The 25,381-nt window shown below is 45.5% G+C and overlaps 1 protein-coding gene across 4 annotated transcripts; it reads right to left on the bottom strand.

The window, feature by feature from the left end:
- Positions 1-423: 423 nt before the first annotated feature.
- LOC144717821 (MFS-type transporter SLC18B1-like) lies at positions 424-24,946 on the bottom strand. Of its 4 annotated transcripts, none has more exons than XM_078593496.1 (14): positions 24,888-24,946; positions 17,000-17,282; positions 16,189-16,284; positions 14,997-15,070; positions 13,510-13,657; positions 12,544-12,700; positions 12,256-12,392; positions 10,860-10,961; positions 9,884-9,975; positions 9,482-9,577; positions 9,211-9,285; positions 7,868-7,961; positions 2,967-3,016; positions 424-2,425 (listed from the first exon to the last, which is right to left on the bottom strand). In XM_078593496.1, coding segments are annotated over exons 1-14 (1,470 nt in total). In that variant the 5' UTR covers positions 24,890-24,946; the 3' UTR covers positions 424-2,361. The 4 variants fall into 4 exon arrangements, with proteins under 4 accessions (XP_078449622.1, XP_078449625.1, XP_078449624.1 ...); XM_078593499.1 differs by lacking the exon at positions 24,888-24,946 and adding an exon at positions 24,132-24,333; XM_078593498.1 differs by lacking the exon at positions 24,888-24,946 and adding an exon at positions 21,630-23,759.
- Positions 24,947-25,381: the final 435 nt, after the last annotated feature.

Here is a 25,381-nt window from a genome sequence, read left to right as displayed (position 1 = left end):
CAGTGGTGGATAGTCCGTGTTCATTCGGCGCGGCTATTATATCCCACGAAATAAACACTTTTGACTTATTGCAATGGGTTTTTTTTGGCTGGACCTGAAAATTGATTAGTGTCATTTTTTTGTCAAAATTTTAAGTTAATGTTATGCTCTTAGATGCGCACGGCACTCTGAATCCGGCTGAGTTCAGTGCCACGGCTTACATCTGAGTTGGTCCCGAGTCCCCTAGTCACCAATCCACATGGCCGGCACGGGGAGGTCTTCATCCAGTCCATGTCTCTTAATGGTGTGTTCTATACTACACCGTCTTTATTGAGTTTTAAACTCTATCATTACAATAACAGCAACGTAGCGTAGAATAGAACATCAGATGAGACATGTGAAGATGACAAACAATGCAAAGAATTTTAAAGTGTTTGAACGATATCACTTTGAAAGGAACTTTATTTACATTTAAACTTACTTTCGATTCCATAAATACACGCAATATATTCCCCACTAACAGAAACACGGCCGTATACTGTGTGAAATAAATGGGGCTTTAACTGTTGATTTTTTGTTAAGGCTACCAAATATCTGAGAGGCTCAACTGGAAGTGCCTCCACCAGGCCCACGACTTGCATAGCCACACTCAATCAAACACTATCCACATATATAATGATACGCCAATATATGAGATAGTCCTGACAGTATGGTGACCAATTTGCAACGATAGTACGAATGATTTCCTCCGCTCTGCATAATTGTTGGAGTCATCTGCCACTGCTGGATTTAACGACAATGTCTCCACTATTACCATCTTCAAATAATTTGACCTGCTTCCTGACGTTTTCACACGTTAAATTCACAAGCCTTTTGTTAGACGGTCATATGTTGTTAGTTGATGAACAAATATTGTTAATTACCATCAGGATGTTCCTCGTACATTAAAGACTTGTTTTAGCATTCGAGCCAGTTAAGGTTTCCAGCCTGTGCCTCAGACAAGGTACCATTAGCTTAAGCATGCTGTACTTTTAAAACAGTGCAACCGACAAACTTGTAGTCCAATACATAGTAAATATATTACAACACATGTGAACAGAATAATGGATATGCTACAGCCAGCTTAAATTTGTTTCAGTATTTTTCACATTTCTGAGAAATCTAAGGCACAAATATTCTTCGATACATAAGAGGTGGTAAAACCGTTCCGATTAAGGCAAATAAAAAAGTTAAGTCTTAAAATCAGTGGTCTCAGTGGCATTTCCTCTCAAAAAGTTCAAACAATTTTCCTTTATTCACAAAAACATCAACCTTCATCTCATGATTTCATGAGATTCCGAACTTGGGATGTTTGTTTCCAATTCCTTATCGAGTTAAAAAATTCCACTATATCTCAATATATTTTCACTTGATTCTGATGTGATTTGTGCACGATTAAAAATAAATATACTGTCTGGGACTGCACTGGTGTACAGGCACAAACAAAAAGAGATGACCATCATCAACACTGTACAGTAGTTTAAATGTAATCTGGAGGTTAACATTTTTGGCAGCCGCTTACTGTTTATGATAAACATCATGCAATAATAATGGTGATGAGATTATTTTGTCATGCACATTTGTACAATTTTGCACACGGACAACAATTCTGCAATTCTCCATCAACATGTCTGACAGTGCAGGAACACTTGAATCTCAATACTAATTTTCATTTGGTATTTTCCCAACAATTCTCCCAAAATGTGCAACCTGCATTTTTTCAAGATTAGAAGAATCCACTCGGATCTCTCGGTCCCTTAAAATGACCTCTGGTTAACAGAGTAGGGGACAGAGTAATGCTCATCGCATGACAGTAAAACCAATAATCAGCTCAGTGCTGGCATTCAACGTTAAGTGCAGAATTTAATTTACCGTGCTGTTTTTTGTGTGCAATTCGTGGTGACTGGGCGAAGACTACCAGTTTATTGCACTTTGATTTAATGGTGGCAGCTGCCTAGAATCGAAAATAGGTTCACAACGGTTCCAGCCCAGCACTATCACCTGTGAGCCACCTTTCCACTTCTACACGTTTATAATGTGTTCTTGCTTGCATCAGTGGTGGATCCAAAGGGGTGGCACCTTGAAAACCCAAAAATTTGATGAGTATTTTATTGATATTTACCAGTAAAAGTAAATAGATTTCATTATTACTATTCTCAATTTAGGGCCCCATTTAAAAATCTTGAAATTTCAGAACCACCCTCTCCCTTGCCAAGTTTCTCAATCCACCTCTTTTGCTTGCAATGAGTGCCGTGTGCTAATGCTGGCGCAATTGACCGCGATTGCACTGCCCCCCTTCGCACGTTGAATGCCGATGCTTGGCTAGTCCAACTCCACCCAGCGCTAGGACAGCAGGGGTCTGGTGGCCTCCTCCACATCGCCGAGCAGCTCTTCTGTCTGGCGGTGCCTGCAGAGAACGTGGTAACAGAAGCGGACACGGGATGTGTGAAATGCACTCGCAACAATGCGAGCGTGGTGCAACTTGGTTATTCACAGGGCTTAATTGTTCACTGAATATTTTTTGCAGGTTTGCTGGTAGACTGGAGTAGGTAGAGAACTAGTAGCCACAGCTATAGCTGAGAGGTGTACTGGATATGGTGTACCCAGTGGGGACATATTTTAAGGGTGTAGTGCCCATTCCCATTGACAGATGTCAGGCAGTGGTGAAAATTCCACATTTTTCACAATGGAGGCAGTCTCTATGTAATTTGGATACATGTGTAATGTCGCTCTCAGAGACACCGTCTTGTTCAGTTAAATGTACATTGTGCATAAAGTCCACCGACTCACTGATAACTGAACGAGTGACAATATACACCTGGGTAACTTCTGTGACTACGATACGCTCCCTGTGTAGTTGGCTGGCTACACAGGAGCGGACGTGGCTGGGAAATTAAATAAAAACCCTGTGATAGCAGGCCAGCGTGCTCAAACCACTGTGCAAATACCTGTTTTCACTGATGCACTCGTAGCTGTAAAATGCAAGCATGAGGAATGCCTGGAATAGAATAATTGAAAAGAGTGTTACAATCACAGACAGACCGCAGTGATGTACTACAAAGTGTAGCCAGTTGTGTGTTGTTCACGACAGCCCGAGTAATGTCTCAACAGTTTCCTTTACTGTTGCCAACTTGGTGGGGAAATCAACTCATCCAACCCAGTCCTCGCCCACCCATTGCATTTACATCTCAAAACTACACGCTGACTCGCGGGTAAGGCATTACGTGAAAGAACATATTGAATCGCACTGTGTAACAGTTTATTTTTTTATTTTTTGTTCCTGGGTAGTGTTATTTCCTAATTGCTTATGCCTCAAAGGGACATAAAATGGCTATTATTCCCCACGAACTTTGCTTTTGTGACCTGGACAGTGATATTTAGAAATTTACCTATTTTCCAGAACATTCCAGATTTATTCAATGCTGAGTAAACTTGGAGTAACTTCTAGAATAGTCTACAAGTTTCCAGTAATATGCAAGCATCCGGCAGACGCATTTTGCTATATCTGCGTACAATTTATCAAGACAAGAGTGAAAAAGTACTCTGTGGAAGCATCTGTTAAGATGTGTGAGGCCTACAAGGCATATTACGATATGCCTGTCGGGGACCAAGACAAACCCTGGGCACCTCATTTCACCTGCGAGCAATGCAACAAAACTCTGGAAGGTAAGATGAACAATTGTTGCTCGGAATTTTATGTTATCAAATTTGTAAAAAAAAAATGTATTTGTAAAAGCTTTTAATTTTTAAATGTTTTACAATGTTCAATGTTATTGAAAAAATATATCATACATGAAAAATGTTGCGAGAATCTCTTAAACATTAGTCATGGGTGAAATAAATGTATTTTTGTAGGATGGTCCAAGAATTTGGTGGGAACCCACTGACCACTCAAGCAACTGCTACTTCTGCATGGTGGACTCTTCCAAACGTCGGACTGGCAAGAATGCACTTGCCATCACGTATCCGGACCTTCCTTCATCCATCGCCCTGGTGCCACACTGCCATGAACTCCCTGTACCCACTCCTCCGGAGAGAGAGCAGCCGTCTTTAGAAGAGAGCAGCAAGTCAGAGAGCGAGGAAGACGTTGTAGATCCAGATGACAATTTCAGAGGTGGAGCTGAGGAGAGAAACCCATACTACCCCAACCAAAAAGACCTCAACGACTTGATCAGAGATCTTGATCTCACCAAGTCCAATGCCGAGTTTTTGATGTCTAGGCTCAAGCAGTGGAACTTGTTGGATGAAAGTGTGCAAGTCGCAGATCAGAGGAAGCGTCACCAATCTTTTTGCAGCTTCTTCACCTGTCAAGATGGGCTCTGCTTCTGCCACAATGTGACCAGTCTGTTCGAGGCAATCGGAATCATCTGTAACCAGAATGACTGGCGCCTCTTGATTGACAGCTCTTCCAGGAGCCTCAAAATCGTGCTGCTCCATAATGGTAACAAGTACCCGTCTCTTCCCCTGGCTCACTCGGTGCACCTCAGAGAAGATTAAAATAGCATCGAGACCTTGCTGGGACGCCTTGAAGTATGATGAGTACGGCTGGGAGGTCATCGGAGACTTCAAAATGGTGGCATTCCTGACGGGTCTCCAAGGCGGTTTTACCAAGTTTCCCTGCTAACTTTGCCTTTTGGACAGCAGGGACACTAAGACGCACTACCACAGGTGGGACTGGCCACAGCGGACCAAGTTCTCTGTGGGGAGGAACAACGTCAAGTGAAAGCCACTGGTCGACCCCCGGAAGGTGCCGATGCCACAACTGCACATCAAATTGGGCCTTATGTAACAATTTGTCAGAGCCTTCATAAGGAGTCGGCAGCCTTCAAGTACCTTCAATACTTCTTCCCTAACCTGAGGCAAAGGTCAAAGGCGGTGTCTTCATCGGACCACAGATATAGAAGATCCTGGAGTGCAATGAATTCCCCAAGAAGCTCACTAGTAAGGAGAACGCGGCTTGGAACAGCTTTGTCACAATGGTTCGTGGCTTCCTGGGCAATCACAAGGTCGAAAACTATGTGGAGCTGTATTCTTAGGTTTTTTCGGTAAAGTCACGTAGGTAAAACATCAAAATTAATGAAAATAAAATAAAATAAAAACAAAAAAGCTTCAAATCTAGAATTATGTGGAGCTGGTTGAGACTCTGGTGAAGAACTACGGCACAATGGGCTGTAGGATGTCCCTCAAAGTCCATATCCTTGATGCTCATCTTGATTAATTCAAGGAAAACATGGGAGCGTACTCGGAGGAGCAAGGCGAGCGCTTCCACCAGGATATACTGGACTTTGAATACCGCTACCAAGGACAGTATAACGAGAACATGATGGGAGACTACATTTGGGGGCTGATTCGTGAAAGTGATTTACAGTATAATCGTAAATCTCGAAAACTACTCGCTTCTAAATCTTTTGTAGTCATTTTTGTATTACTTTAGTATTAATACATGTATATTTTTATTCACATGTTGTTTTTTTCTCACTTTATGTGAACGACAAGACACAAATTCGCACGTTTCCTCATTGAAAATAGGTACATTTCAAAATATCACTGTCCTGGTCACAAAAGCAAAGTTTGTGGGGAATAAGACATTTTCTATACTTTTTAGGCATAAGCAATTAAAAAATAACACTTACTACCCAGGAACAAAATTTGTGTTACACAGTGTCATTAATCAAAAGCCAAAAAGTAAAATGTGCATGTTACACAAATGCTCACTTGGAATATTCTACCTAAAAGAACAAAAAATATGAATACTGTAGTGTGCATTATATCAAAGGTGTCACAGTGGTTATCACAGTATGGTATCTATATAAGGATTCATTTTATATAGAGTCGTTCATGCAAGTTGTATCCCACAATCGCTGAAGAACCATAGACCAAGCTGGAAGGATGCCAGGCGGTAAGCCGGCACCAACAATTGCGCTGCAATTCTCTATATATTAAGATGCTTTAAGCTAATTAGTGTTTACACACGTGTAGTGAATTCAACTGAGTCGCAGACGTACTCTTTGGAGGCAACACATTTATTAACACCAACACACGGGGTAACTGCCCCTTAACACTGTAATAGCCTATGGTGGTGGACCACCAGGCTAACTGCACTAATTACACGGTAACTAGCTACAACGGACCAGACCACAGCTTGGGTCCAGGTCCACATGTTGGAGACTCTGTAGGACGTAGAATGTAGATTCTTCAGGATGAACAACAGCAGCCGGTCCCTCTCGGGGACCCGGCGGCTTATATCCTCTGTGGCGTGGCTGGCTCCGCCCTTAGCCACGCCCACCTTCCAGAATCCTCGAGCAGGATCTCGATCCTGACACGTGACCACCCCTAGCCCCCACCTGGGGGCCCTGTGTAGACTTAACCGGTCACGTGTCCTCTGGGGTGAACCAGAGTACCACGGCATATCGTAATCCCAATTCCCTGTGACCGACACTCTCCCTCCCTATCCTGTAGGGGTCGGCACTGCACGCAGTCAGCGCTCACCGAGCCCCTCCAGGGCCGGTACTGCACCCACATGTGAGTGGTGCCCGAGATGTCAATACATCGCACGCCGTGCCTCTCTAGGGCCGGCATGACACAGTGACATCCGCAATGTCACTACACATGTGGAAGGATACCGGAGGCCCAGGAGAAAATCCATGTTTGCGAGAGGGCAACCCTCTATACCAGTGGTCTTCACTAATTTTCACTTTCGCCAATAAGACATCATCAGTGTGAGGGCCGCCACATTTAAAAGCATTGGGGTTTGACAGCAGCACGATGATGATGGGGAGGTGTTTTCACTTTTGTGTATTGTCGTGGGCTGCACGTCAGGGGCCACACTAAAGACCACCAGGTGCCACCAGTGGCCCATGGACCTTTCAAAGGAGAAAACTGTTTTATATCATACAGAGCAGACAGTTGGTATCAATCCACACTTTGCTGTACCTCAACCTGCTGGCAAGCCATGGTATTGCACCTCGATGCCTACAGGAAGTCTCGCAACATTTTGTCATTTGATCCTTATGGCGGTACCAATAATACAAAATGGCCGAGGCAATTAAATATTTTATTTCTGGGACACCATTTCTTCCAGGGGTGTACTTCACTCCACGACTGGGGTACCAATCAATCCGAAATCAGTGGTGTTACTCCGCGAAGTCGAAACGCAACGAGGACGATTGCTCTGAAACCCTGAATGCTCGTATGCACCATAGTGCATCGTGTACAACGCATCGAGATGAGTCGATTGCTGCATCGCCAACAATCAACAGACTAAAGATGACTGCATCACGGACATTATGCGAGAGCCGGGGTACTATGGTACCCCGGGGTACCGCCATAAGGTTAATTTGTCCAGTGCTAGTTTCCTAGCCACGTGCAAAGCCACAACCACCCGGCTGCATAAACCCAGTGACCCGATTCCCAACTACAGATAACACCAGTGGCGAGGGATATCTTACCTGGCCCCATCCTTTATCCAACCTGTACTGACCAGCATGAAGTATGGTCAAACAACCCCCATGAACGACACGACATGGGGAGGCCTTCATCCAGCGGTGGATTGACAAAGGCTGTACATTTTTATTACTATTTTACAAAAAATAACTGAGTTTTTAACCTTGGACCGAATGACCAGCTGTTCCATCCACATTCGGGCCATCTATACAGCATTATGCATTTCTGAATCTCTTCTAAGTCAATAAAACATTTCTAATAATATTTGGGAAATCAATTAATTAAATGCACACTCATTTGATAAACTGTGAACTGACTGGCACCATTCATTCACAGAGGTGCGATGGTGGCTGCTCTCAGATGTTCCGTGCGAGTCTGGAGTGATGTGTCCCCACCGGTGGCTCACCGCAAGGATTAAGAGCAGCCCCTCCATGGTCGCGGCCCACTTGAAGTTCACGTAGTCATCGAGGAGTCCGCCCAGCGTGGGGCCTATGAAGTTCCTGAGGTCCACAAGGAAGGCAGCCATCACTGCACAACACGCATCTGAGATTTTAATTTCATGTCATTAGGTAAGCTACGCTTCAATGTGCCTAGGAGCATATCCACCACAGAGTTGGAGCAATGAAATCAGCTCTTTTGTCAGTGATAGGTTCATTGTTGTATCGCAGGACCACGAAAGATGGCGAAGGCTCGAAGTGTCTTTCATTCAACCGCAAACTGACTGACGACAACGATGATCATATGAATGGTGAACCACTTTCGCGCCGTATGTCGCCAACCGTGATAATTTGAGGTGTGGGGGAAGGACAACAAACTAAACACAAAAAGCAGCTGTAAAGAAATTATTTAATCTAGATGCACGATATGTTGCATTTCAGGGGTTGCAATTTGTCTGTACTCCCCATTTTGGAATATTTCTATTTTTATTACTGTCCTGTCTTCCTCGATGGTCTACTACCAGTCGTATTTGTACTGTATGTACTCTGCCATCTCGTGTCTTGTTTGTGCAATCCCTATAATTCTGACCATCAGCCTAATGGAAGAGTTTGAGTTAAATAAAATCAACTATTACGTGCACAATGTGAGGGTAGTATAATAAGTGTAACGATTTGTTTTAATAAATGAACACCTACCTACCTAGAAAATGTATCCCTGGGAACCCTCACCTAATCTCAAGACCCTTCTTCAAGGGGGTTCTGCATGGCAGAGTGGACTTTCTTTTGGAGATTTCTTTGCACTTTGTGGTGGCCCCTGAAGCAGACCCCTTGGCCCCTAATGATGCCAGTGGACCCTGTGGGCAGCACCCAAGCATGGATGGCAATGAATGGGCCCTGGTGCAAAGAATGGAACCGCGCCCTGTCAACTTTCCTGCCTTATTCGTAGCCTGGCACCTGGGCCCCCAGTGCAGACGCAAGGGGAATTCCACGACCTACGAGTCGATAGAGCCGAGATGAGAAGCCCTGAGCAATGCCACTACCTCCGAATACATACAGCCCAGTTGAGAAGCCCTGAGCAATGCCACTACCTACAAGTTGCTAGAGTCGAGATGAGAATCCCTGATCAATGCCACGACCTACGAGTCGATAGAGCCGAGATGAGAAGCCCTGAGCAATGCCACTACCTCCGAGTGTATACAGCCCAGTTGAGAAGCCCTGCTGGAGTGAACGTCTACCCTTCACGCTAGCACAGCCCTGTGTAACCTGCTAACTCGGGAAATATGCTTCTGATTCTGATGTTGGCCATACTCACCCGAAAGACATCAAGCCATTGCAGATACCGGACACCAACCCCAGCGTGCCCAGCCCCACTTCAAAGCCATTGTTACTGAAAGCAAAATAATCGGTGAGAGTAAAACAACGGTCGGTGTTATTGCCTATTTTTTTGTCAGTATAATAATTGTAAATATTGTATCGCCAGAATAGTGGTGCACAACCACATGGTTGGTGGACCACGTAGAGATTTGTGAAACTCAAACCCACTGGGCTGCACCGTGCCCGGATGGCAAACAAATGGGACTTACGTGGCCATGAGGAGGATCTCCGAAAATGTGGGGACGATGGCTGTGGCGATGGAAACACCCAGCACGGCCAGCACCACCACCACGAGCCACAGCTGACTGATGCCACCACAACATCACCATAATGGTAAATCACAACACAACATTAAAGCACCAAGGCAACAACACAACAGTATCATAGCAAGAATACTACAAGAGCACCATAGCAATAGTATAATGGTACCACCACTGTGAAACAAGTGAAGAGCACGACAACATCGTGATCGCAACAGCTCCATAGCTGTTGTGGTAGCTCAGGCAACAGCAGCCCACATATCCGATTTGAAAACCAGACAAAAATCCGTTTTAGTCTTTCCACTATCAGGTGCCATGTGCAGGTGGTGTAGTGACTGACGTCATCCTCACGTGTGGATGTGCAGGATGGGAACAGGGCCCAACAAGCAGAAGCAGATACCGGATACAAAAGCTCCAGCCAGCATCATGCATCTCATCCATCGCTGCAAAATAAACAACAAAGCCAAAAGGAAGGGTGGCACAAATAGGCTCACACAACCAAACGCTTGTGCGTTCCCATCCCGGTCAGGGATCAATTTAGCTAATCATCATTCGCCTGTGGTGGTTGATAAAATAAGTACAAATTTTGGGAAGTCAACGGTGGTTGTCCTACCGACTCCTGTCATAAAAAATGTTGAAATTTCATTATTGACCCAGAGCTGGCATCTAAGATGGGCAATGCCCAACACTTGTTTGCTCCCAGGGACACTTGTGATCACCCCATGATTAAAGGGATACTTTTTCCAATGATAAATGTGATCCAAAATAACTGCAATTCTGCATCAACATGATGTCTGGCAACGCAGGGGCACCTCACTTGAGTCTGAATAATGCTTTGAATTGTGCTTAACTTTTTTAGTGTACAGTGCCCCAAAAGAAGCAATATAAGCTTGGGGCGACAGTCAAACTCCGCATCACAGCAGATAAGCGCTTTAACCAGGATCTCAGCAGTGCTCGCACAAAGCACTCTCAAGGGCAGTTTTTAAGCCACCCAGTCATCTTAAATTGGGGCTTTACTATGCTAAAGATGGTCACTGCATTGTGTGCTTTCAGATGCGCTTCTGCAGCCGTCTGGAATGCTCTTGCTTCCGATACGATTAGCAGGGTCGGCTACATACGGTGCAAAAGAAGAAGTTCAACATCCACACCTTGCTGTGGGACGGTGTAAACCGCCTTTATTTTACCAAGTCATTTACGCAAGGCAGACTTTAGACCGCACGCGGCTGTTGCGATGGCGAATTATGGTCAGTGGCTGTGCACGCAAAATTGTCTCTGTAAAAGAACTGTCCGGAAGAGCCGAGTGGAGTGGCTCGTTGTGCCTCCTCACAGGTCTGCGGTCGCTGACGTAGCCCACGACAGGACAGCTCACAGAGTATGAGATGCACAGGCTCATGAAGACGAGTCCAATCTTCCCAGAGCTCAGATTGAACTGTGAAAGGCAACAACAATGGGAACTTCTGGAGATGTGATTAAATACCAAATCACAATTTTAGATTGGAGAAATCCGATGAGCTATGAAGTTCTTTTTCACAGATGTTGAGTATGATGTCACCGGATAGAAGCTCTCAGCCATATCAACATCAACTAATTCCCATTTAATCACATTTCACTACACATATTTCTCGTTTCTTATTAAACATACCCCATTTCATTCACTTACCATTGAATTACCGATAAATCACAGAGGCAGCACACATGTATTTTGAGTGCAAGTTTCCGCAACAAATGTTTCGGGACTGAGTGTTCATGTATTATTGTCACGTATAACTTTAAGTTGTAGAGCGGTATTTGCGTAATGGACCACACTCTGCTGAATATACTCGGTGAAGGTGAAACCTCTGCAGGGTTTGCTACTAGAAGAATCTGAATGCTTGGATGCTGAAGAAAAATTAGTTCACAGACGCATTATTTGTTTTCAAATTTGAAGATAAAAACAAGCCTATGACCAAATCACCAAACCACCAAGAATTTGCTTGACCTCCTCAAATCTCAGAAGCTAAACCGGATTGAGCCTGGCTCGTGGCTAGCCACCATGGTTGTCACAGGCTGCTCAGGGACTACGCGGCGGGCAGCAGAGGGCCAGGAGAACAACATCCACCATTGTACTTGATTGTCATAGGGGCCGTCCATAAATGAGGTCACGCGATTTTGGACGATTTTTGACCCCCCCCCCCCTTCGTCACAGACCCCCCCTCAAATATGACGGCACAAAGCTCTGCCCCGCCCCCCCCCCCCCAAAAAAAAAGTAAAAAACATGCTTCAAATCGCTTTAAACTATTGTCATTGTAGTGCGTATTTAATGTGGCGCTGCACTCTGATGTTGTAGGAGAAAACATTTATTAAAAAGTCTATTTAATTAAGTAGAACGTGTTGTCTATATTTATTTAAAGTTTTTAGGTGACGTCACATTTCTCAACCCCCCCCCCCCCCCCATTGTCATACATCATCATAAATGTCTGACCCCCCCTCCCCCAGGTGCGAGACTTCATTTATGGACGGCCCCATACTTCCACATCCACGCTCCCCGCCATCAACCCGCGCTGACCAAGCATGGTGAAGTGCCGTCAAATAGCTCCCATAACCCCCGTGGCATGGGTCGGCCTTCATCCAGTGATGAAGTAACATTGTTTTTTAAATGGACATGGAGACGAGTAAAACAAACTCCTGACCTAGGTGGACTGCATTCCACCAAATGTTCAGGAGCTGAAGCGGCGTGTTCTCACCTGCTCAAAGAGGAACAGCGAGATGTTGGGATCGAAAAATCCCATCGATGAGTCCACGCAGCAGATGAGCAATGCCACGACAATCACAGAGGGCAGTGACAGGAGCCGTATGAACGAACCACTGCTCCCCACCAGCACTGTGAGAGAGGGAGAGACGCGCACTCATTACAAGGCGCCAGTCCCGCAATTGGAATGTACCGCAGTGCGGCGTTTTGGAGAAACATAGCAATACAATATTTCATTGAAAAGTGAGATCACGATCTGACGAGAGGAGATGCGACCAGGCACCTTGCGGAGGCAGAGCGGCGAGGATGACGGGGATGGTGAGCAACATGAAGACGCCGACAATTATGAGAGTCATCCTGTAGCCCCACGCCTCATACAGGAACCCGCCCAGAGGAGGACCCATCACCAAGCCCAGCCCTGCGAGGAGCTCCAGGAAGCCCTGCCGAAGGGGACACCGGTGGGGCTTCTACTCACACGGGGCTATGGCATTGACCACACACATGCATGTGATCCGCGTGCGTAACCCTCTCTGACCAAATCACCTGGGATGCGCCCGATCTCAGCATAATTGTGAACGTAGCTTCGTAAAAGATGAAAAAATGTCGACGCTTGCACAATAACGCCAAAAGAAACGTGTGTAATTTCATCTTCTTGGTTCTTTCGGTAAAGTCATGTAGAAGGGAAATAATAAAATAATTAAACATAATAAAATTAAATTCTCACGACGTTTCGGCAGCAACACAAGCAGCCGTCCTCAGGTGAAGAAACAGAGCTGTCGGAAAGACAGCTCTGTTTCTTCACCTGAGGACGGCTGCTTGGGTTGTGGCCGAAACGTCGTGATAATTTTATTTTATTGTAATATTTTTATTTCATTATTTCCCATCTACGTGACTTTACCAAAAGAACCAAGAATATGAATCCCTGTAGTCACAAAAGCTTTAAATCTAAACGTGTGTAATTTTTTAAATATTCATGGCCATCTTCAACATTCATGGCGATTACAACACTTGCATTTTGATTTCAAGCTTTCGTGACTGCAGGGATTCATATTCTTGGTTCTTTCGGTAAAGTCACGTAGAAGGGAGATAATAAAATAATATATTTTTATTGTTTTATATTATTTTATTATCTCCCTTCTACGTGACTTTACCGAAAAAACCAAGAATACAACACTTGCGTTTGTCCCTTGTGAGCCCTAAACGGACAAAGTTGAGTCTGAAACGGGAAGCGGGATTATTTAGTGCTCACGATGGTCGTGGAGATGTTGTGCGGGAACATCGACATCAAGATGGTGAAGGACGCAGTCATGGAGGCCGCACAGCCCACGGCGTCCACGCCGTGCAGCAGAAAGCACAGGGCGATGAAGATCCTGCCGCTCGGGGCCTCGTCTAGGAGTCTGCACGCAGACGCGGAGGATTCGTTATGAACTGCATTTTGTTTTTTTCGATTTAAAGCTTTCGTGACTGCAGGGATTCATCTTCTTGGTTCTTTCGGTAAAGTCACGTAGAAGGGAAATAATAAAATAATAAAAATAAAACATAATAAAATAATAAAAATAAAACGTAATAAAATAATCAAAATAAAACATAATAAAATAATTCTCATGACGTTTCGGCCACAACGCAAGCAGCAAGTAATGCAAGCAGCCGTCTTCAGGTGGAGAACAGGTCTGTCGAGAAGGCAGAGTCTGAAATTCAGACTCTGCCTTCTCGACAGACCTGTTCTTGCGTTGTGGCTGAAACGTCGTGAGAATTATTTTATTATGTTTTATTTTTATTATTTTATTATTTTCCTTCTACGTGACTTTACCGAAAGAACCAAGAAGATGAACTGCTTTTTATGTTTAGTTTGTGGTTCTTCCCCTGCACCTCCGATTAGCACAGTTGGCTATGTACGGTGCAAACGAAGTTCAACATACATACATACATGGCAACGGGACCAAAGGCCCCCTGTCCAATTTCCCCTCCTCTCCACAGCCAGGGATCTGGGTCTCCAAGGCCCGTGATGCCTGGTGCCTGGTACAAGTTGAAATCCCTGCACACTCGATAGCTACGTCAAGGGAGGGGACCCAGCTTCATAGGAAAATGTAAATGTTAAAAACAAAAGCTCTAACTTGTACTTTAAGGGAATCACATTGTAGGTGACTCCACGTGTCCATTTGAGGCTACATCTTGCTGACAAAACTCAATAGACAAATGGTATTGGCAAACATTAAGCTAAAGAAAAGAGGACTTGTAATAAATCCACTATAGACTTTGGCTGGGCAACAAACTCACCCATTCATAATATAGGTTTTTGGGTCAGATCGCGTTATTTATAAATGTGTCATAACCCTCCACCACCCGACACGGCCAAACAGTAAAAAATGTGTCACGTTTTTCAAAGGACAAAATAATTCACTTCTTTAGCCCACCGGTGTGCTGAAGATGACGTCACCCTGCTGCTGCTCTATTTAAGACCGGAAGCAACAGGAGAGGTTCACCATTCTTGCCCGATGAAGCTGATTGTAATTATCATCGAAACGTCGTACTACTCAAATTTTTTAATGCTGTTGATTCTCTCTTCAGCACACCGGTGGGCTAAAGAAGTGAAATATTTTGTCCTTTGAAAAACGTGACACATGTTTTACTGTTTGGCCGTGTCGGGTGGTGGAGGGTTACGACACATCCATCTGACCAAAAAACCTTTATTATGAATAATATTGGTCGCGAAAGCCTGCCACGTGTTAAACTCACCCAAACAGAATTGTGCAGGTTCCAGAGGCCAGCAGTCCTGAGAGAAACGTGAACTTGACTCCAATCTTAACCATCTGTCAACAGAGTATATGTATGTTAAATATATCGACATTCTCTGTCCACATAGCATCACCATTCAAGTTTTTTTATATCACCTGAACTGCAATTGTTAGTCTTGTTCCATTGAAAAGTGTGTAAATCATTAAATGCATGCTTAGAATTACAATGAGCAAAAGGGAAACATATTGATTCGGGAACATACACAGCTTAAAAACAAATTCAAACAGTTCAAAAGAGTAAGTCTGTTGGGGTTAGATATGTCGCTGGAAGAGATGAAGGCCGATGATCAAGCATGGCAGAGTGGATGGAGTGGTAGCCAAGGAATGGAACGCATTCAAGTGGACATCCACCCAGGAGATGGAGTGATCAATTCAGTCCATGTCCAGGTGTTGGGCAAATTATGACATCGGAGGCTTCGGAGAGATGATGGTGGCTTGCATAGGCCTATCATCCAGCTGTGGACTGACCACGGCTGATGATGAAAATGATTATTTGGGGGTTAAATTTCGATTTAAAGCTTTTGTGACTGCAGGGATTCATCTTCTTGGTTCTTTCGGTAAAGTCACGTAGAATGGAAATAATAAAATAATAAAAATAAAACATAATGTTCTTCACCTGAGGACGGCTGCTTGCGTTGTGGCCGAAACGTCGTGAGAATTATTTTATTATGTTTATTTTTATTATTTTATTATTTCCATTCTACGTGACTTTACCGAAAGAACCAAGAATATGAATCCCTGCAGTCACGAAAGCTTTAAATCAAAATGCAAGTGTTGTAATCGCCATGAATGTTGAAGATGGCCATGAATATAAAAAAAATTACACACGTTTAGATTTAAAGCTTTTGTGACTGCAGGGATTCATATTATTGGTTCCTTCGGTAAAGTCACGTAGATGGGAAATAATAAAATAATACAAATAAAACAATAAAATAAAATTATCACGATGTTTTGGCAACACAAGCAGCCGTCCTCAGGTGAAGAAACAGAGCTGTCTTTCCGACAGCTCTGTTTCTTCTTGGGGGTTGTGTAGAGTATTTTTTCTAGAACGTTTTCAAAATGGTTGCTGCAAACATTTACACCTCAATTTAATGACAGAATTCAAAACACTGCGGCAAATAGCGACTACTCACGTATTTTCCCAACAGAAGAGAAAAGAGGAGCTGAACGAGGGAAAACACTCCAAATATCAGTCCCACCACCGTTTCGCTGGCTCCTTTCTTAGCAGCCTAGGAAGACAGAGCCACGCATCAGCTTGATATTGTAGCCATGGTCATAATCCTTGTGATAAAATAACCTCATGCATCACCACCGATAACCCCCTTGTAGCATATAATTGTACGAAGATTAAATTCACTTGCATACTGTTACGTCATATGTGCAGTATATCGAGCAGGCAAATAGCAGGGCTGCAGTTCTGAATCACAATTTTAACGGATGAAAAAAAGTAAAAGCAAGATGGTTTGGTCGCTCAGAGGTCAGAGCACTTGGCTGGCACTCCCGAGATGTTGTGTTTGATTCTCAAGCGTAGTGTAGCAAGTAGGTCGTCTGAACCAGGTCACGATGGATTGCACAAAAATCGCCACCAAAATCAAGTTGCTTTTCGACTCAAATTGACTACATTACAATGCAGTCACATTAAATGTGATATTGCACTGGCAAAATTCAGGTTCTGAGAATAAAAAGGAGATCGTTTGTCTGTCATTCAACAATCTCATAGCAGAGTGTGTGGAAAAGTGTGACTTCTGTGTAAATGGTAAAAGGTTACTTGAAGGACATTTCATCTTCCGCAGATATTCTCCGACAGAGGAAGCATACTGCTCTAAGAAATGTATGGACTCGGATTTTTCGACATTTTGAAAAAAAAAGTTTTGTTTTTTTTAAATAATTTTTTTTACGTGAATTTAAATATTCATGCGAGGTGCCACCTTTTGCAGCACGTACCTCCTCAGGAAAGAATGGGACCAGGACCGAGTTGGTCATCATGGAGGTGAACTCCACGCTGGCGATGGAGATCAATGTAAAGTACTCAGCCCTTGTAAAGCTGCGTCTGGGGCCACCTGACCCCTCTTCTCCTTTGGAGCTGATGCCATCGGAGCGAGGCTGCCCGTTCGAATGACCTGGCGCATTTTCCACATTCCAAGTCGTATTTTTCCTAGGAATTGAGGCGCCGGCTCTGGTTGCATCACCGTGTAAATCAAGGTCGTCTTCACCATCAGCCATTCCCCTTTTGAAAAACAAGCAGCACGTAAAAATGTTAATGCACTCACTGCAATTATTTGCTCATATTGATGGTATGTGCAATGTCGCCATGGTGCAATGGTTATCAAACTGCCCATGCAATACAGAGGTCGCTGATTTGATCTCCTGGTGCGGCAATTTAATTTGGCACATTTTTTTTTAAAACCCATGTCTGTCGATCCAGCAGTATAAACTCTGGCTTTCGCCTGATGATGCTGGTTGTAATTACCGGCGAAACGTCGTACTCGAATTGTAAACGTTGTGGATTTACTCTCCAACACACCGGTGTGCTGTACTAGTAATGAATTGACGTTTTGTTCACTAATTTGCTGTGTCGGGTGGTGGCGGGTTTAACGACACATTTATATATATGCGATCTACCCCAATAAACATATATTATGGATATTGGCCACGAAAGCCTATGTGTTAAAACAGTATAAATGGGGTCCACCAGTTAGTCGATAAGCACATTGCATGTGGTGGGGTAAAGTGTGTGTACTCCCATCTCTTTGGAGACATCTGGTCACCATGGAAGGGTAGGAAAAGTAACTTCAAGAGGGAGTCTCTTGAGTTTCCTTTAGACGAAGCCCTTCCAACAGCAGTGGCGTGACCAAGCAATTGCGTGGCTCCACTTTTACTTTTTCTTCGCGCATGGAGGTGTGAGTAGTCAAAGGGGCCAATGTCCAGTGGCCAAGGGGGACCATTCATTTTATTACTATTTTTTTTTTGCCAGATAAGGCCTGCCGAGATATATAGCTTTTTTTGAGACGCGACCTTGCCACAAATGATAGGTCAACGAAGTGGCTTATCACGTGGAAATTTATAAACAGCCAACTGCTTTAAATGTACATTTCTAAATGTCGCGGGAAAAACCGGAGGACCCGGAGAAAAATCCACACCGCCATGGGGAAAACATGCAAACTCCAAACATACAGGCGTCAGGATCAGGATTTAACCCATGACCTCTGCATACCACCAGGCGAGGTAGATAACATCTCGCCACCGTGGCGCCCCATTGTGCGGGCAGAGCCAATGACTTCCTGGGCGGGATAGGACATTGAAAGCAAAATATTGAATTTTCGGGAAGTTTGAATGAAAACAAAGATGTTCACTAAAAGATCAGAGCGAAATCATTAATACCCCAGAATTTAAGTCAATTACAGTGATTACAGAAAGGAGCAATGCAATTGTAAAAGCAATGTTTGTTATGACTGAAACAATGACTAAAATCCAACAGTCACCATATATGTATGTTACGTTCCAGGTGATATAAATAATAAAAAGGATTAATTATTTACGAGAAAAATATAAAAGACTGTCAATGCAAGGGTCAACAGTCAACAATAGCAAACTTATTTCTACTTTGAGGCCACGTAAAGTGTCGAAGGCTCGCTGATGGGACGTTTTGGGACAGACCCAGTTGCCAAGGGTTGGCTGAGATGACCGGTAGTTGCACCAGCTGTACCCCCCACTGTGCCAACTTGCTGCATTTTAGCTGCCCGGCTATAATCTGTAGTATATCAATACATAGATACACCGATATTCTTGGGTCTTTCGGTAAAGTCACGTGGATAGGTTCAAAGAAAATAACCAAAAAAAACGACGACGTTTCGATCGCAACACAAGCGTTCGTCCTGCAGTCACGAAAGCTTTAAGTCACCTGTCAACCACTTTTGGAGAGGGACCAATGTTCTTTGTTTTCATCACAAAGTAAAACATATTTGGCATTTTTTTCGGTGTTAAAAACTACAACATTGAAAGCTGTGAAAACCTATTCTTATTCTGGAAAAAAAGATCCCACAATGCAACACACGTTTGCCTCGGCGATCTCGCGTCTTGCAGCAAGGTGGTTAATACACGACCGAGCTGAGAGCAACAACCGAACTGGCTGCGGCCACTCCACGTGTCTGCACCGCTGTGCAGCCATGATCATGACGACAGTAATATAAACACATTCCTGCGGAGGGAGCTGGTAGGAACGTTGGGTTGCTCGGTCAATGGCCAGGGTCAACGGCGGCGTGGTGTATTCCGCAAATATGCCCGACTGTGAGGGCGGGCACAAGCCGGCGTGAGTAGGTTAAACGTTGAGTTTTATAAGGGCACCACGGGGTGACCAGCCCCTCCCCACCCAGCCCCACAACTCCCACCCCCCACCCAGCCCCTCCCCACCCTCCCCTCCCAGCCCCACCCAGCCCCTCCCCACCCAGCCCCTCCCAGCCCCACCCAGCCCCTCCCAGCCCCACCCAGCCCCTCCCCACCCAGCCCCTCCCTGCACGACGGACGGACACAACAATCCCCTGTGGGCTGGTGTAACCAGGAGGTTCCTACCAGTATCAGAGACTACAGCATACACGCACAAGAAGGTGTATAGCTTAGTGTGTAACAGAAAAGGGACACACGAATCAAATGTTGATACATACATACCCTTCGGTGTCCGTATCGCCCCCAACCGCCTGCCCTCTTTAGGAGCGAGGCGATGTGTTGATTCACAGCGAAGCAACGTATACAAACTATACAAACTACGTGAAAATGCAACATTACACTCAATGTCCCGGCTCGCTGTTGCCACTGCGCGCAGTGTTTGTTTCAATCCTCGTGACCACTGGATCACGTTTTTTTGTTGTCAGCGAGTGGAGGAAATGGGATTTACAGCAAGTGGCCCGTAACACGGATACATGATGCAACACGATGTAAATCAATAACTGTTGTGTCACGCTGCTGCACAACTTCTCACTGGAGCTGGGTGTACGTTTGAATGTTTTTGTTGTTACGGTGCGAAATTTGATCTCCTTCCGTCAATCCACTGCTCGACGAATGCCTCGTTCCACGCCGTGCCGGTCATTGTAATTTGAAGCATGACCATACTTCGCCACGCCGGTCAATGTGGACTGGGTGCAATAGGAGGGGGCCCCACGAGCACCAGGCTTGGTTCAGATGCCACTCGCCATGGTACGGTACACGTTGAACTTCTTTCGCACCGCACGTAGCCAAACCGTGTTCATCGGAGGTGCGGGGGACGACGACAAAAAATCGTGCCACTTATGTTAGCCGCAGCCACGAGTCGGAACTCTGTTTGATAAGACGAAAACATATTTGATGCAATGGATAACACCACTGCGTCCCTGCAATGTATAAATATCACATAAAGGCTTGCGTACTGTAATGTACACTGTTCAAATATAAACAGATTATTATTATACAGTTTTTTTACAAGGAGTCATGTTTGCATTGACCACAATACCTGCGATCTGAATGCAAACAAAATCACAACTATGATAATGTATGCACTGTCCTTGAAATTGATTGGTCCACACCCGAGACAGCTTTTCTTACAGCCTAATGAGACTAGGTAAAAAAGGTGTCCGTTTTGTTGCCAGATAAAAGGGTAAAAAACGAATTATCATACTAATAGGGGTTTTCCCCTTTTTTCTGGCAACAAAACTGACACCTTTTGCAAGGAATCATGCTTACATTAACCACAATACTTGCAGTCAAATGCAAACAAAAAACAATACTCTGATAATTGCTACTGGCAAAGGAGGTTCGACTGGAGTATTACTATACAGCGTTATCGTACGAGTAGCACTCTCGATATGTGCGACTCACAAAATCCTGGTCCAAGAAGGGTGGCCTTCAACAACACACGGAGTCCTCATCATCGTCCCTCTCGTGGGCGGATAACATCGGTACAACCGTGAGGGAAGTGCTCCTCGACGCGTTGCAAGCAGATGCAGCCACGCAAGCGCTCAGAAAAGCAAGCGAAGGATGTACAAGGCTTCACAGATGCGCACTGATCGGGACAAACAGGGTGGCGCAGTGCGAACACTCGTGCCTCATGGTGAGGTCATGGGTTTGATGTCCGACTCGGGCGCCTCTCTGTGGAGTCTGCACGTTCTACCCCCCCCACCCCTGGATCTGCATGGGTTTTCTTTCGGTTATCCGGTTTCCTCACAGAGCTAAAAAGACAAAGATCCCCGTATAGCCTTAACAGACTGTAGGGGAAAGTGCTGTTAGCGAACACCTTTGAAGGCCGAAATGGCACACGAGGGGGTGGGTGGCCAGCACCATGCCCGACAGCCTTTGTCTCCCCAGTAGCGATGTTTACACACCGCACCAGGTACTCATTTGAGGCTGAGTCGACCTAGGGGAGGACCGGGACCGGTTGAGATAATCGTCACTGGTGGTGGCCATGAGCGGGAATCGAACCCGGGTCGCCGGGTTGAAAGCGCAGCGCGCTAACCGCTGCACCACCGCTCCCCACACAGCTGACAGACACACACACACGCACAGCACGACTGGTGTTGGCCTAAATCTCCCAATGCTGAAAAATTACCTGCAAATTACTCAAGTGGGAATTACATACGGCGGCAGCAGCAGCGGCAGCAGCAGCAACATCGATGCCCTGACTCCGGGCACTTGGCAGGACCCGCCTGCAAAATAATATCGACTCAGCGGGGCTTCCTTGGTTAAACACATGCGAAATAATAATAACGCTGAGATTGTGAAGAAAACACATTTTTTTGTCAGGCCAGGTCACTTCGCTTTCACCAAGGATACACATGGCAACATATTCGTTTTCCCAAAAAAAAAAATTGGATTTGACAAGCGTTACGTAATGTGTTGAACTTCTTTCGCACCGTACGTAGACACACACACTGCCAATCGGAGGTGCGAAAGCAAAAGGCGTTGAAAAAAACCTCAGGACTGTATAAGTAAATGGAGAAAATTAACCATTTCACACATTTGCCGAGTCATTAAAACCAACTGGTTTTAATGATTTGAAGCATTCGTGACTGCAGGAATCCATACTCTTTGGTTCTTTCGGTAAAGTCACACCTGTTGCGATCGAAACGTCGTGATCTATTAACAGGTCCCTGCGGGGTGGGCTGGTAGGAACGAATAACCAAAGAATATAAACATAATGTATTATTACACTTGTTTAGCCAGGAAAGCCTCACTGAGTGTAAAGGTTTTTGTAGGGTCCTGCCAAGTGTTTGCAGTAGGGGGCGATGTTGCTATACCTAATCGGACGATACGAAGGGAGCGTTTGAGGCCTAGTTCTAGGCTTTAGGCCTAGCTGTAGGCTTTAGGCCGCTGTGAGTTAATTTTTAATCTAAATGTTTTAATTATTAATGTATAATTATTAATGTAAAAGCTTTAAATGTAAATGTTTCTATTTAAAAACATCAGGGAATGTAACATTGTTAAACATTAACTCCCTTTCACACACGCGGGGGTACGATACGAAGGGAGAGTTTGAGGCCTAGTTCTAGGCTTTAGGCCTAGCTGTAGGCTTTAGCCCGCTGTGAGTTAATTTGTAATTTAAATGTTTTAATTAAAAGCTATCTCAGGGAATTATAAGGGAATGTTACACTTGTTTAGCCAGGAAAGCGTCACTGAGTCTAAAGGTTTTTTAATTAAAAGCTATCTCAGGGAATTATAAGGGAATGTTACACTTGCTTAGCCAGGAAAGCATCACTTAGTCTAAAGGTTTTTGTAGGGTCCTGCCAAGTGTTTGCAGTAGGGGGCGATGTTGCTACACCTAATCGGACATCGGACGGACGGACGATATAATCTATTGCTGGTTCACTTCGTTCCTACCAGTAATAATTTTCTATCGCCGTGACTTCACCGAAAGAACCAAAGAGTATGGGTTTTAATGAATGAATGAAGGGCGGAACACGTTTCAACTTCAACAGGCTGCTCAAGATAAATGCAACATCGGATTGGGTAGCGGCAGCACGAGGTTTCTGAATAATTTTCGTGAAATATATGCATAACATTGTTTTCTATTTTGTCTCCTCTCTTGCTACAAACCCTGCATGGCCCCTTCATCTCCGTTGTTTAAGGGCTCCTTCGCTCCTCACGACCATACCGCCGACACTGGACGTGTTTTATGACGATCCTCATCGGTCTATCGGATCGCATGAAGCCATACAATTGATTTAACTTATTAAAACATTTTTTCTTTGACCAAGTAAGGCCCACTGAGCTAGACGATGTAGTTCTTTTTCTAAAGCAACCTAGCCACAAATAAAAGCTCAACGAAGTGGTTTATCGCGTTGAAACGTATAGCAGACAAAATACTCTGACCACGGGATGTTGATTTTAAATGTGGAGGGAAAACCCCGGAGGAAGCGGAGAAAAATCCACGCGACCACGAGGAGAGAGAGAGAGACACACAAGTTCCATATACACAGCAGGCGTCAGGGTCGGGGTCGAACCCACGACCTCCTGCATGCCAAGCGAGGTCGTTAACATCTCATCAGGGTTGGGATCGAACCCACGACCTCCTTCATAACAGGCGAGGTAGTTAAAATCTCATCAGGGTCGGGATCGAACCCACGACCTCCTGCATACCAGGCGTGGTAGTTAACATCTCATCAGGGTTGGGATCGAACCCACGACCTCCTGCACACCAGGCGAGGTCGTTAACATCTCATCAGGTCAGGATCGAACCCACGACCTCCTGCCCAACAGGCGAGGTAGTTAACATCTCATCAAGGTCGGGATGGAACCCACGACCGCCTGCATACCAGGCGAGGTAGTTAACATCTCATCAGGGTTGGGATCGTACCCACGACCTCCTGCACACCAGGCGAGGTAGTTAACATCTCATCAAGGTTGGGATCGAACCCACGACCTCCTGCATACCATGCGAGGTAGTTAACATCTCATCAGGGTCGGGGTCGAACCCACGACCTCCTGCACACTAGGCGAGGTAGTTAACATCTCATCAGGGTCGGGATCGAACCCACGACCTCCTGCACACCAGGCGAGGTAGTTAACATCTAATCAGGGTCGGGATCGAACCCACGACCTCCTGCACGTGCACCAGGCGAGGTAGTTAACATCTCATCAGGGTCGGGATCGAACCCACGACATCCTGCGTACCAGGCGAGGTAGTTAACATCTCATCAGGGTCGGGATCGAACCCACGACCTCCTGCACACCAGGCGAGGTAGTCAACATCTCATCAGGGTCGGGATCGAACCCACGACCTCCTGCACACCAGGCGAGGTAGTTAACATCTCATCAGGGTCGGGATCGAACCCACGACCTCCTGCGTACCAGGCGAGGTAGTTAACATCTCATCAGGGTCGGGATCGAACCCACGACCTCCTGCACACCAGGCGAGGTAGTTAACATCTCATCAGGGTCGGGATCGAACCTACGACATCCTGCGTACCAGGCGAGGTAGTTAACATCTCATCAGGGTCGGGATCGAACCCACGACCTCCTGCACACCAGGCGAGGTAGTTAACATCCGAGCCACCGCAGTGCCCGAGAGGACGTCCAACCGCGGAGACGGAGCGATGGAACGAGCTCGTGCCGGACGGGTCCTAACGCAGCACGTGGCCGTGAGAGAGATGATGATGATGGATGGAGGCCTTCGGTTCACCCAGCAGTGGACAGATCATGGCTGTCGATGACCATGACGACCATGACGGGGGAAGAGTGACCCGTCTGTGGATACTGAGAGCCGTCAAGGGACGCGACCCCACAATGGGAAACACGAAGCGCGTCTACCAATGCTCGCATGCGCCGCCGCTACATACCCCGGGCATTTAAACTGCAGTGCTGCACTTACATAGTGACGTCACCGGCAAACCAATAGCGACGATGACGTCATCACATCGGACGCGGCTCGCGCGACGCGTAGTGACGTCATCGCATCGCGGTAGGTCAAGAGCAAACGTGCGATGACGTCATTGCTATTAAGCGAACGGACGGTTTCGTAGAGGGGGTGCGTTGCGTTATGTCGTCACTCCCCACGTCTTCACGTCTATAATAAAACGCCCGTAGGCGATGACGTTACTCCGTCACTCCGTGACGTCATCGCCTACGGGCGTTTTATTATAGACGTGATTCAAGAGCCGAACGGCTCACAGGGCTAAACCAATTAAATGAAACTGAAACTCTATCGGGAAAACGCTCGTGCGCGATGACGTCACTGCTCACGTCCCTTTAACATTGTCAGAACACGCTCGTGCGCGATGATGTAACTGCGTACGTCACTTGAAACTTGTCGGAACACGCTCGTGCGCAATGACGTCACTGCTCGCGTCTCTTTAACGTTGTCGG

Source organism: Lampetra planeri, chromosome 4, assembly GCF_965212315.1.
Source record: "Lampetra planeri chromosome 4, kcLamPlan1.2.h2, whole genome shotgun sequence".
Lineage (NCBI taxonomy): Eukaryota > Metazoa > Chordata > Hyperoartia > Petromyzontiformes > Petromyzontidae > Lampetra > Lampetra planeri.
The sequence above is the reverse complement of the archived record's forward strand: the minus strand, read 5'-3'. Positions and strand labels throughout refer to the sequence as shown.

What these genes read in the sequence shown, in the direction of transcription:
- LOC144717821 (XM_078593496.1), bottom strand. An exon ending in CTCTTCTGTTGGGAAAATAC is followed by an intron (nt 15,071 to 16,188) that starts GTGAGTAGTCGC and finishes CTCTGTTGACAG; the next exon opens with ATGGTTAAGATTGGAGTCAA. An exon ending in GAGATCCTCCTCATGGCCAC is followed by an intron (nt 9,286 to 9,481) that starts GTAAGTCCCATT and finishes TTTTGCTTTCAG; the next exon opens with TAACAATGGCTTTGAAGTGG.